Here is a 13,068-nt window from a genome sequence, read left to right as displayed (position 1 = left end):
CCCTTGCGAAGTCTTGTTCTGCCCTGCTGACATTACTGAGCGTTATCTCCTTGCCTGATCTCCCGTGTATTACCTGGACTGTTTCTCGACCTTGCCTTGCCTTGAACCTTGCTTGATACCTTGACATTGATCCATGCCGCCTGCCCTGAACCCATCCTGATATCTCGCCTCTGACCCACGCCACCTGCCTCTGACCCATGCCTATTATCACACTCCTTGACAGCCAGCCGCCAGCCATGAGACCCAATATAACTACGTTTGATGCAAGTTCGCACGCAAGTGCTTATTTTGTGATTAAACTGTTTAATAACTATACTGCAAATGGATCCCTCCGTGTCAGACTCCTCGTTACACCATCATAAAATATCAGCTGTCAATCATTCAGTCAATGCTTCAGGTGATGGGGAGCTACAGCAGTGAAAATGTAAAGTGCTGAAGATGAGAGCACACTGACAGATTTAGTTTTAGAAACAACCTAAAGTTACAAAAAATGACACAGATGATTAATGATACACTTTCGAAGAGTGAATAAGAGCCATTCACTGTAAAATCTGTGTGACAGAGTTTTCAGGTAACATTGTTTGCCACTGATTATACACATTTTAAGCGCAAGACGTTCGTTTTTTGTTTTGTTTTCATTTAATTGTCAGGATGATTTCAAATGCAATAAATATGTTAAAATAAAACTTGTAGTAATGGTGCACATCATTCTTGACGGGAGCAACTAAATTTTGGCTAGTGCGACCACATTTTTAAAGTTAGGAGTAACAAAGCTGCCAAGCAAAAAGGTTAATTTCAAGCCCTGAACTATAGCTGAAATAAGTGACGTGTGTGTGTGTGTGTGAAATGTGTTTAACAAATGCTCACGTGTGTCTCTCTCATTCGAAACAAATGTAAACGTGTGCCACTTTGCACATGTTTCATTTAATTAATGTTGATTCAATTATATAAACTGCTGCCAAATATAAATAGCATGTTCCAGCTGTTAAAACCGCACTTATATTATAGACAAGCTAATCATTTTCACATTCCTCATTTTGGATTTTTCGTCACTGTAAAAAAATGCTGAGTTCGGGTTCTACACAATATTTTCATGTTTTCCCAACACAAATATATTAAGTTAACTTAACTGTTCTTACAAATTTAAGTGGATGAATCTAAAACAATTAAGTTGTCCCCTAAAATCCTCAAGAAGTGTGTTGTTTCAACTCATCTTAAATAAGTAGCTTGGAGAAGCAGCAAAAATAAAATTTTGAGTGTAACATAATATTTACGTTTGGCCTCGTTTCTCTTTAATAACTGTTTACAGTCAGAATAAGAGTGCATAGCGTCACATGCGAGCGTCACATACTGCCAGCACCCCTCAGGCTTCAGTGATGTAACAGGAACGAATGCTCTCTGTCTTGGTATGTCAAGTATGCCACAGATGTTAGGCTGGGAGAAAGACAGCACAACATGCACAATATGGCTATATATGAGGGCCTGCTGGCTCCGCAAACAGATGTCTGTGGCCTTGTTTATTTTTCATTTCCGAACAAAGTATCTGGATGAGCAGACATCCACCAGACTCTATTTTCAATCTAAGGATGCCATGCCATGATGGAGCTCATTTTCCTGTGTTTGTTTCTTGTGCTGATCAGCAGTTTCATTCTGCTGTGAAGAGCACTGACTCACAGGGAGATGTTTCCACCCTTACAAAAAATACCAGGGTGCTCTGATACATAACACAGTATTAAAGAGTAAACATATTCATGTACTATATGCATGACACTACAACTGGAATGGTCCACATGCCATGGAATTATCAATGTACATGTCAAAACTTTATTTTCATGGTTATTTGTGAAAAAGTGTTTGCAGTTTTCCATATTTTGTTAGTCATTATTTTATTTTTTGTGTTTGATTTGCATTATGGGACCTCGACCTTTCTTCCAACAATTTTTAACCTTTAAAGTTTGAGGGTGCTTTCACACCTAGACTTTTGTTTTAAAACCGGTCTTGTTTGCCCAGTTAGTGGTTCCATTTGGCATATGTGAATCTAGCAATTGTGCTCGGATCCGCACCAAATCAATTGGTCAGTGATCGCCTGAATGAGTTGGTCTCGGCTCGATTGAAACAAACCCGGGAGCGGATCAATTGTAGTGAGAAAGTGATATGATCCGAGCCTGGCTATATCACAATGTATCATGGATATGTAATAGACATATATATGGCTATATGAAGAGAAAATTATGAGTAGGGCAATGTGCGTTTCATGTAAAATATAAAGGTGAAAGCATGCTGAACAAACAACCAGAGCTGTTTATCTGTTAGGAAAATTGACCAAATTGCAGTCTTAGTTTATCTGTTATTTCTCTCTGTAATATGTAGCCTATAATGCATAAGCCAACTGTTATGTATAAGAAAGTCCTACCTCTGATTTATACTTGGTGACAATGTCTGTGGGTGTCACCATTCAAAATGAAAGCGCAGCTTTTTGCTTATGATGTCTTTATTGCTCATCGTCATAAATTAGAATAAGGATGCATGACAGCTGAGCGGAACTCTGCAAAATAAATCCTGAAACTGAACAATGTGAGGAGACTTGTTTTTAACTCTTTTGGTCTGTTTAGAAACTTTGCCGTGTGAAAACGAAGCGCACCAAGAACAAAAAGCAACATTGTAACAATTTAAGTCACTGTTTCGGGACAACTGAAGTGTTGTATTTTAGAGTAGTGGACCCCAAACTTTTTATCACTGCAGACCAGTCAATACTTGACAATTTTACCCGGGGGTGGGGAGGGGATTGTACATAGATTGCTATGAGACCATCAACTGTTTTCTCAGAGGATGACAAGCTGACAAAACATTGCTGTAACTCTGATACAAGTTCTATTTATGAAGAAAATTAAAAAGCCCTGAGGGTTGTCTGAGATAAGTCTACCGAAATGTGTATATTCCAAACAAAATGTGAAGCTGACCGGTCAGTTCTTGTCACGTGACTCACAGTGCGCTTGTAGCATTCTGAGGATATTTTCAATTGGCTGAGTCTAGAAGGAGTGAGCGGGGACTACTGTTATAGAGTACTAAATAAACTGTCAGCACATTTTCTGTATTTTACAAACTTATTTTTCTATACATTACATTATTTCAAACTACTAAAATGTCAATAAAAGTGATTTTGTTAAACTGGAGTCAACATCAAAAGTTGACTCTACAGAGTCTACTGACTCGACAGAGCAGAGATCAACATCCTATAATGCAATTCACAAACCTGTCTGGGAGTTTCTACTGTGCCTATAAGACTGCAATTAGCTTTGTCAGATTGTTCCATTGAGATAAAAGCTAAAATATGCAGGACAGCAGCCCTGCAGAAGCATAAACGGATGCCCGGATATTTACTTATAAGATCTGAAGTGATTAATTATCTTTCACAACAATGTCAAGTAAAGTTTATTCATAAACTAATTTCGAGAGGATCATGTGCTTATGATTTATCACGGCCGGTCTCGCATTTGCATTTTCCAATCATATGAGCCCTAAGCTACTATAAATAGCCACAGTTTTCAGTTCACTTTATCTTCGTTTGGAGGAAACCCCCCTCCTCCTCTATTCTTCTCCTTTTCCTCCGATTGGGGGGCACGGTGGCCCAGTGGTTAGCACTGTGAGCCTCACAGCAAGAACACTACCAGCCCTGGTTCAACAGGACCGGTGGGTGTTTCTGTGAGGAGTTTGTATGTTCTCCCCGTGTCCGAGTGGGTTTTCCCCGGGTTCTCCGGTTTCCTCCCACCATCCAAAGACATTCAACATACATAACAATCAAGCATTTGTCTAACCCCTTGTGTTCCCTTAGCTAACGCAGCAGGGGAGTTCTGAGATCCACCGAGCTCAGGCTCCCCTCTCGCTCTGCCAACGGGAGGAAGCCTCGGGCTCGAGGAGCCCTTGAGCTCGAGGCTCTCTCCCGGGACAGCATGCCAAATAAGCTTTAATAAATCATCAGCTAAGTGTGAACTCTTGAAATAAGTATGCTCATGCCATAGTATCTGCTTTTAGCATATAGTTTGATTAGATTCTCAAGCAGCACTGACCCACACACAGAGGAATTGAATGACATCTGCAATAAAAATCAGACATAAACTCATCTTTTATCAACCACATTAAAGTTCATGTACTATACACTAGCTAGCTCAATGAGAGAAGCAGACTTTTACACATACACACTTCTGCCTGGTCTTCATTTTGGCCCTCTGTTGTACAGTAGTAGCAGTAAAAGCCACATTGTTTTATGTCCAAGCAAGATTGATTGTGTGTGTGTTTGTGTTAATTCCAGCATCCTGCATGGGGAGTTACTGTAGAGGATTCAATCCTATTTCTGTGTGCAGAAGTGGGGAATCTGCTTTGAGCGTTTATTATGGACTGTGGGGACAAACCCAGAGCCAAAAGCCAGACTGCGGCCTTTCATGAGTCTATGTAGGGATCTAGGCTAATGATTTCTGCAGACTTGGCAAAAGTTACCACCATGCAGATTTGTGTCAAGCTCGCTGTTTTTTACCCTCAATATGCTGCATCTCTGGAGACACATGTGCACGTTTAATACCTTAAAATTATGTATCTGAAGATCTGAACTTCTTGTTATTCTTATTAATGACTCCCAAGAGGACATACATTTATGCAGATTAGTAGGGCTGCACAAAACATGGGTGATGCGGTGTTGCAGTAGGTTGTGCTGTCGCCTCAAAGCAAGATGGTTGCTGGTTCGAGCCTTGGCAGAATCAGTTGGCATTTCTGTGTGGAGTTTGCATGTATTCCCTGTGTTCGCATGTGTTTCCTTTGGGTGCTCTGGTTTCCCCAACATGTTCAAAGACATGCAGTACAGGTGAACTGAATTGTCCGTAGTGTATGAGTGTGTGTGTGTGTGTGTGTGTGTGTGTGTGTGTGAGAGAGAGAAAGAGAGTGGGTGTTTCCCAGTGATTCGTTGCGGCTGGAAGAGCATTTTCTGTGTAAAACATATGCTGGATAAGTTGGCGGTTCATTGCGCTGTTGCGACAGCTGATTAATAAAAGGACTAAGCCGCAAAGAAAATGAATAAATGAACAAATAAAAAATTAATTAATTAATTAAAAAATATCGCAAAAACACTAAATATGGCAATATCAGTTTTCCAATATCATGCGGCCCTAATCAGTAGTGTAATTCTCTTCTGTTCAATAAATATACCATTGTTTCCTAATAACAGTACAGTACGCCTCCATTCAACACTGAATGCTAAATTTAAAACAACTCATGATGTCACATTTATTAAATGAATATAAACTAAATGCCATTTGCTTCTGTTTATATAAAGTCTTCTGAATAAACAACCAAAAAAACTGAAGCCGTCCACAGTCACTGCAAAAAAACAGCTGGAAGAAACAAGCAATGAGCATGGGGGTGCATGTTGTTACACTATGTGGAGTAAGCTGTCACAATGAAAGTTACAAGTAATTACGCTTCTGAGCTAACTGTAAACAGCAGCGCTTATTCCAGACAAAACAGTATATTTATTATATTATATATATTTATTATTATTATTATTTGTTTTTTATCTAATAATAATGACCATGTACAGCTGAAGTCAGACTTATTAGCCCCCCTGTATATTTATTTCCCCAATCTTGGTTTAACAGAAAGAAGTTTTTTCAACACATTTCTAAACATTTAATAACTAATTTCTAATAAATTATTTTTTTTATCTTTGCCATGATGACAGTTCATAATATTTGACTAGATTTTTTTTAAGACAGTCGCTTTTTTTTTTTTTTAATTGCAAAAATAAAAAACATTACAACAGTACAGCACAACAAATACGGATACAAAACTGAAAGAAGTATGGTACAATCAATAGGAATATAACTTTTTTTTTCAAGAGACTGGTATTCAGCTTAAAGTGACATTTAAAAGCTTAACTAGGTTAAATAGGCAAGTTAGGGTATAGGCAAGTCTATGGTTTGTTCTGTACACAATCAAAACCAAATATTGCTTAAGGAGGTGAATAATATTGACCTTAAAATGTTTTTTGTTGTTGCTTTTTTTAAATACGGCTTTTATTTTAGTCGAAATAAACAACTCACACCAGAAGAAAAAAATATTATAGAAAGTACTGTACAAATTCCTTGCTCTATTAAACATTAAAAAACACAGGAAGGATGATATTTTTGACATCAACTGTATAGCCTATGGTACAAATTATGTGTAAAATTACTTATGTAACAAACTTTTTTGTATAGTTGTTTCTATTTATGTGCGTATCAAATATACATTTTATTTATATATATATATATATATATATATATATATATATATATATATATATATATATATATATATATATATATAATACAAACACACGGATGCGATCATTTTGGACGCCCAGCACATATTACATCACGTCTTATTATTATTTAGATACAGTGTTTTGATAATTGCTCCAACTTCCCCTGAACTCAAAATGTGCATTTTCAAACCTTTAAGCGCCACCTACCAGATCCAAAGGCTTTGGCGATGAGCCACGTCAAACTGCAGGATATCTTGGCCCTGCTGAAGTCATAGTGATCCATAGATTTGATGGAGGGCACGATGAAGGTCCTCCTGCTCTCCTTGATCTCTGCGGCATCTCCCATCTTGACGTCCACGCGCGGCTGCATCATTTCCCGCGGGACTATGAGCTCAGAGACGACATTCCCATGCTCAAATATGATCTGGAAAATAACGGATCCGGTAACTCTCCTCTCAAACACTAATTAGGCTACACGAGTGGAAAAACGAACCCCCGAGCACAGGATTCAATATCCAAAAAGCAAATCCAGGCGACTGCGGTAACGTTAGTTCTCATCCGTTTCCCGGCATATTATCCTCAAGTTGGTGTCGATGCCAAAAATCAATATCTCATGTGTGACACGAGCGCCATGATGAGGGATGTCACGCTGAATGGCGAGGAGAGGCGATCGATGAGCTGACCGTTTGGTGTCATGATTTCTTCCGCTTCTTCAACTTTTGTTAACTGTCCTTCCTAAAATCTCTCCCTCTCCCTGCGGTCCGCCTGCCGCACTGGCCTGGAAAAAAAGGAGAGGGAATAGTGCGCATGCGCGAAACGCCCAGACGCAGACAAGCACTGCTGGCTGAGACAGATTCACACAGCTGTCAAATAAAATAAAACGACGTTCTGCACACCTCTCGTCTACTACACACACACACACACAATACGGTTCAATTAGTTGATGTTAGTTAACACAATTAGTAACACGAACAAACAATGAACAATACATTTACTACAGTTAACGTCATGTTAGTTAACGTTAGTTGATGAAAATACAGTTGTTCATGTGAACTCACGGTGCATTGAATGAGCATGAACGTGGATGCTAATCATGCAACAGTAAATAAATGGTGAACTATGATTAATAAATGCATTGTTCATCATTAGTTTGTTTGTAAATACATTAACTAATGAAACATAATTGTAAAGTGTGACCATGTATGTCGACAACATCTCTACCTATAGTTCTTTAAACATTATTACCTGTGCTGTGTTTAAAATATATATAATTTTAATGTTGCTAAATTATTTGGCTTTAACTTGCAGAAAGCGTTAAAGGGTTTGCTCACCCCAAAATGCAAATTATGCTATTAATTTCTTGCCCTCATGTCATTCCATGTCCTGAGACCTTTGTGCATCTTCGAAACACAAATTAAGATATTTTAGTTGAAATCTGAGAGCTCTCTTTTCCTCCATAGACAACAACATTCTCGACTTCACATCTTCAAAACAGATCATATTAATTTAATGGTTTAATCTGAATATGAAGAGTTCAGGTGCAAAAAAACTTTAAGTGCAACCTTCTGCAATTTCCATCAAAAATTTGCAGCCTCCTGTTTATGTTTGTATGTGATATTTCACTTTAAAGACAAAGAAAATGACTTATTCCTTGCCATAAAAGTGATATTACTGAACATACACACAGGAGCCTGATAAAAAAAAATAATTTTAGAGGAAAATTTTAGATGGCATTTAGAGGTTTTTGCACCTAAACTCCTCATATTATAATGCTACGAGAATATTTTTGTGTGCACATAAAACAGAAATCATGAACTATTTTTAATGAGGTGATACATTAGAGGTGTGCTTTCTTAAATGCACAATATACTGACATTGAGGAGAAGAAACAGTTATATTGTATATAAGAATATAATATGAATATTGTTTTGTATTGTCTGTTTTGATGGGGATTTTTAATATTTTTCTTGACGTAGAGCTTCTTGTGACCATAGGGAAGAGAGCTCTCAGATTTCACCTGAAAATTTTTTAATTTGTGTTCTGAAGATAATTAAAGGTTTCCGGAAATTGGAACAACACAAGGGTGAGGAATTAATACCTTACTTTTCATTTTTGCATGAAACATTCATTCAAACATTTGCACAATTAAATAATACTTTTTTTTTTTAACTCCAGTCAGTCTCAAATGTAATAAAAAAAAAGGTCAGATCCTGCACATTTATTTAAAACATTCATTCTTGACATACAAACATTTCCACAATTTGTGAAAATCATTTTAACAATAGTAACATCTAAATAAAGCGGAACAGATTTACAATCTATTACTTTGTTTAAATAGTTGGGTTAAAAATACTGCAACATATAACCCAACTATAGGTTATTATAGCACCTTCCTAACTATGTGTTATTTTTAACCCAATGCATTGGGTTATTTTGATTAAATGTTATTTTTTTCCATTCTGGTATTACTATTGCTACTATTACTGAATTACTATAACTATTACTATTATATTGAAAATGCTTTATTTCCATTTCATTTTAGTTCCAGAAACTTTTGTTAAAACAAATCAAGAATCACAATCAATGAATAACAAAGGGGAGACAGTTATAAACTGTGCAAGCAGAAAATCATGTGCAGAATATGGAGCTCTGTTTGCTGTAGAGGCTGTTCAGCAGCTGCAGAAGGCTTCACTCAGTGTCCACAATGTACAATACATTTTAACAACATCCAAACGCATTAAAACGCTTCTAAAAGATGATCTCGGATGGTAAAACAGATATAAAAACCACGACGCAGAGGTCAATTGTTAAAAATAACAACAAAATTGCACAAAACACAAAAACAACATTATGCACGTTTAATACAGCTGTTTTGTGTCAGTTAAATCAGTTGTTGAAATTCAAATTTTTAACCCAACTGATGGAATTATTAAATAAATACCCAAAATAAAGGTTAAAAATAACCCAACAAAGCACCAAATATTTAACTCAACTGGTTGAGTTATTAATAAATAACCTAATAAAGGTTAAAAAAAACAACAACAACAAAGCACCAAATATTTAATTCAACTGGTTGAGTTATTAATAAATACCTAATAAAGGTTAAAAATAACCCAACAAAGCACCAAATATGTTTAACTCAAGCATTGGGTTAAATAAATAACTCATTGTTTTTTAGAGTGTATGTTACTTGCTGTACTGTTACTGTGGTGATATTATTTACCTCTTCTTTAAAGTGGTTTAAATTTAATTGTTTACTCATTTGTTCTACTAATACTAGCAGTGAATGTTATAAATTTGGTGTTTCTCAGTGATTCTGTTCACCCATATTCACTCTGATTTTAGCTTAAACCTTCATTCTTGAATCACACAAACACTCACTCGCTTTCTTTCTACTTGCTCCTTTCTATATCAGGGGAATGATCCGCCTCATGCAAACATATTTCACAATTTTTACAACTATTGTCAAAACTGTACAAGTTCTAGTTCAATTAATCAGAGATTTAATGTATTATTTATATTTCTCTTTTTTTTAAATAATCATATTGTACACTAGCATTAAGCCACTTGTTGCCATCATTTACAGCATTTGTGGTATAAAAATAACAACAAAAAACATATCATGCTTTCAGTCATGATTATATTCATTAATAGACAACACAACACCTGATAAATAATTGATCAACTTCAGAAAGGTGGAATATATGCTTAAATAACCTTGATTTTTGATCACAAAGCATTTTATGGAAACAAAAATGTCAGTATTGATACATATTAAGCCAACTATTTATAGCCTATGTCAGGGGTCTCCAAACTCAGTCCTGGAGGGCCGGCGTCCTGCTGAGTTAAGCTACAACTTGCTTTAACACACCTGCCAGGAAATGTCAAGTACAGTATATCTGAGCTTGATTAGCTGGTTCAGGTGTATTTGATTAGGGTTAGAGCTAAACTCTCTAGGACACCCCTTGGCCTATGCGATAAGCATGCTTTTGTTTGAGTTTAAAAGAGAAGGCAGAATGAAATAGTATTTAAAAAATCCTATGATGACTAATAATTTGGGTTGTTTAAAAATAAAAAAAGTCATAAGCATTGACATTGATAACATGGAGTCTTAACTTTGACATTTAAATAAAGTAGAGTTTTTTTTTTTTTATCTGTGCAATGGTGATGCAGGTTGTGTGTGTTAGCAGGAGTCATAAATCTTTCTCTTCCTCAGACAGGAAGGGGTGTGACCTCTGACTATCAGCTCTGGAGAATAGCTGTAATTATTGCCTTCAACCACATACACAAGCCTTTCATCACACAAACACACGCTCACACAAGCTTTTTATGTGTGAGAGAGCAAGCCCGTTTTAAAGCAGAGAGAGAGAGAGAGAAAGAGAGAGAGAGAGAGAGAGAGAGAGAGAGAGAGAGAGAGAGAGTTTTCCACCCAGATGTGACTGAATCTCTCCTGCTAAATTTAGCCATATTGGCTGCTGTTACTCACTGCTCAAGCTTCTGACCCAGCTGAATGACATCACGCCCGTCAGCTCTTTATGTGCGTTGAATCATGACGATTTTGTCCAAAAATAGTAATTTACTAATTCATTATTTCAGTTTCCAATGGTCACCTGTTTGCGTCTTTCCATTTCACAAAATCTGGGCCAACTGTACTGTCCACACAGAGAAATGTTGTGAGATGTCGCCATCCAGCGGACACCGGAAAACAACCTGCTGCAGTTGGATTGAGGGATTTCGCTCATAATTTAACCCTTGTGCACTGTTTAAATTTACTACCCTTTTGTTATTTTCAGGATAACAACATCCACTGAATTAAACTGCTGTAATTATGCATCAGATAAATAAATATTATATATATATATATATATATATATATATATATATATATATATATATATATATATATATATATATATATATATATATAACATATATATATATATATGAATATATATAATATCAGTCCCGATCAAAAGTACTAAATTGTTTGGAAAATTATATAATTTTAACTCTTTAATTGGCAAATTCACAAATAATTTCACTGATTTGGTGAAAAGAAATCACACAAAATGACGTATTTTCAATATAAAAAGTCATTGTGGACTGAATTTTTAAAAACTTTAAACAGAGTCTTGGACATGTCAACAATTAGTAACAACATTGGCTTTAATGCATTGTTGGATTTACATTTTTTTTCTCCCTGATTTACTGTTGGTGGCTGTTTTTGCCCTGTTGACTTACATTATAATCACCTTTGATGGTGCATAAATACACAGTCTTTATTTTTATTATTCCAACAGTAAAAACTGACAAATTTGACCTCTTTCAGGGAAAACCACCAACAATCAAAAACGCATGATCATATGGTGTCATGGTTTTGTAATAAAAAAGATGTGTAATTAATGAAAGTCATCAGGGCAAAAACAGCCACCAACAGTAAGTTAGGGAGAATAAAATAAAAATGAATTTAAAAAAAAACAATGCATCAAAGGCAATTATGTTACACAGGTCCAAGACTTTGATAAAAGATTTTTTAAAATAATGATAATAATTTATGAGTTTATGATTTGCTGGATCAGTTGGTGGTTCATTCTGCTGTGGCGACCCCAGGTTTATAAGGGGACTAAGCCGAAAAGAAAATGAATGAATGAAATTTCTGAATTTGGCAATTAAAGAGTTAAAATCCTATAATTTTCTCAACAATTTAATAGTTTTGATTAGGACTGAGGTTTATTATTAACAGATTAATGCAAAAAAAAAATGTATCTGATGCATATTTACAGCAGTTTAATTCAGTGGATGTTTTCGTTTTCATCCCGAACATAACAAAAGGGTAGTAAATTTGCTCAGAGTGTATTGTTGAGTTTTCTTTAAAAAAAAAATTAAAAATTAAAGCATTTTCTCAAAATGTGTCAAAATAAGATTTGTCACCATAAATCATTCTGCTAGCTGAAACACAGAGAAAGTTATGGCTAAATTAAGACTCAAAATCACCCCAGAGTGGATAAAAACATCCCCAAAAGAACATAAGGGTTAAGAAAAAATATTTAAAGCATCTTTGGGGTGGAAGAACCTTTCAAAATATGGGATATGTATGGTAACTAAAAAGGCCCAGCTCTTCTGGTTTGTGGTGTGAAACAATAACCCCCGGTTTCACAAAGAAGGTTTAAGGCTAGTCAAGGTTAAATTGCAAGTTTGAGCTGTTTCAACTTAAAATAACTTGATGTCAGTGTGATATTTGTCTCCAGGTGCACACCAATAATATATTTTTCTAAGGCCATTTTTTTTAATGTGTCTTAAATAGCCTAATTTAACTATGGCCTATAGTCCTGGCTTAATCTAAGCTCTGTTTGTGAAACTGGGCCTGGGAGTGGCAAACACAGTGGAAGCTAGCTAGTGAAGTGTTGTGCAGGTAAACCATAGGGCCATGGTCTCAGGTCAGAGTGGGTTGGGTTGCGTAGGACACATTGGATACATTGGATGGCATGGATACATTGGTGCCGTAACCCGGATGGGAGTGAGGTTTAGGGGAGTGAGTGTACTAGCGGAGGCCAGCTAGTGAAGTGCTGTGCAGGTAAACCTCACTCCTCTGACTTCTAAAGGTGCTAGCAATAGACACTAGAGGCCATGGTCTTTAGCCTGCTTGTTAGAACAACCAACTTCCATGCAAAAAGTTCCTGGTGTAAAATTGGTGGAGTTACATATACATATAAATAAAGTTGGATTCAGAATTATTAACCCCTCTCTTGAATTTTTTTTCTTTCTTGTGCTTCTTT

General features: G+C 36.2%; 1 protein-coding gene across 8 annotated transcripts in view; it reads right to left on the bottom strand.

Moving 5' to 3' along the window:
• camsap2b (calmodulin regulated spectrin-associated protein family, member 2b) overlaps nt 1-11,009 on the bottom strand; it is an 84,320-nt gene extending 73,311 nt beyond the window's left edge. For 4 of the 8 annotated variants that reach the window (XM_073929865.1, XM_073929883.1, XM_073929876.1 and 1 more), the window contains exon 1: nt 6,500-7,068. In XM_073929865.1, the coding sequence (XP_073785966.1) occupies nt 6,500-6,665 (166 nt within the window). In that variant the 5' untranslated portion in view covers nt 6,666-7,068. Of the gene's footprint in view, nt 1-6,499; nt 7,069-10,778 lie in introns of those variants that run through there. The other 4 variants (XM_073929893.1, XM_073929897.1, XM_073929901.1 and 1 more) reach the window with 2 other exon arrangements.
• Nucleotides 11,010-13,068: the final 2,059 nt, after the last annotated feature.

The sequence above is a fragment of the Danio rerio genome, chromosome 2 (genome assembly GCF_049306965.1).
Source record: "Danio rerio strain Tuebingen ecotype United States chromosome 2, GRCz12tu, whole genome shotgun sequence".
In the NCBI taxonomy this organism is placed as follows: domain Eukaryota; kingdom Metazoa; phylum Chordata; class Actinopteri; order Cypriniformes; family Danionidae; genus Danio; species Danio rerio.
This window is presented reverse-complemented; position numbering and strand designations above follow the sequence as displayed.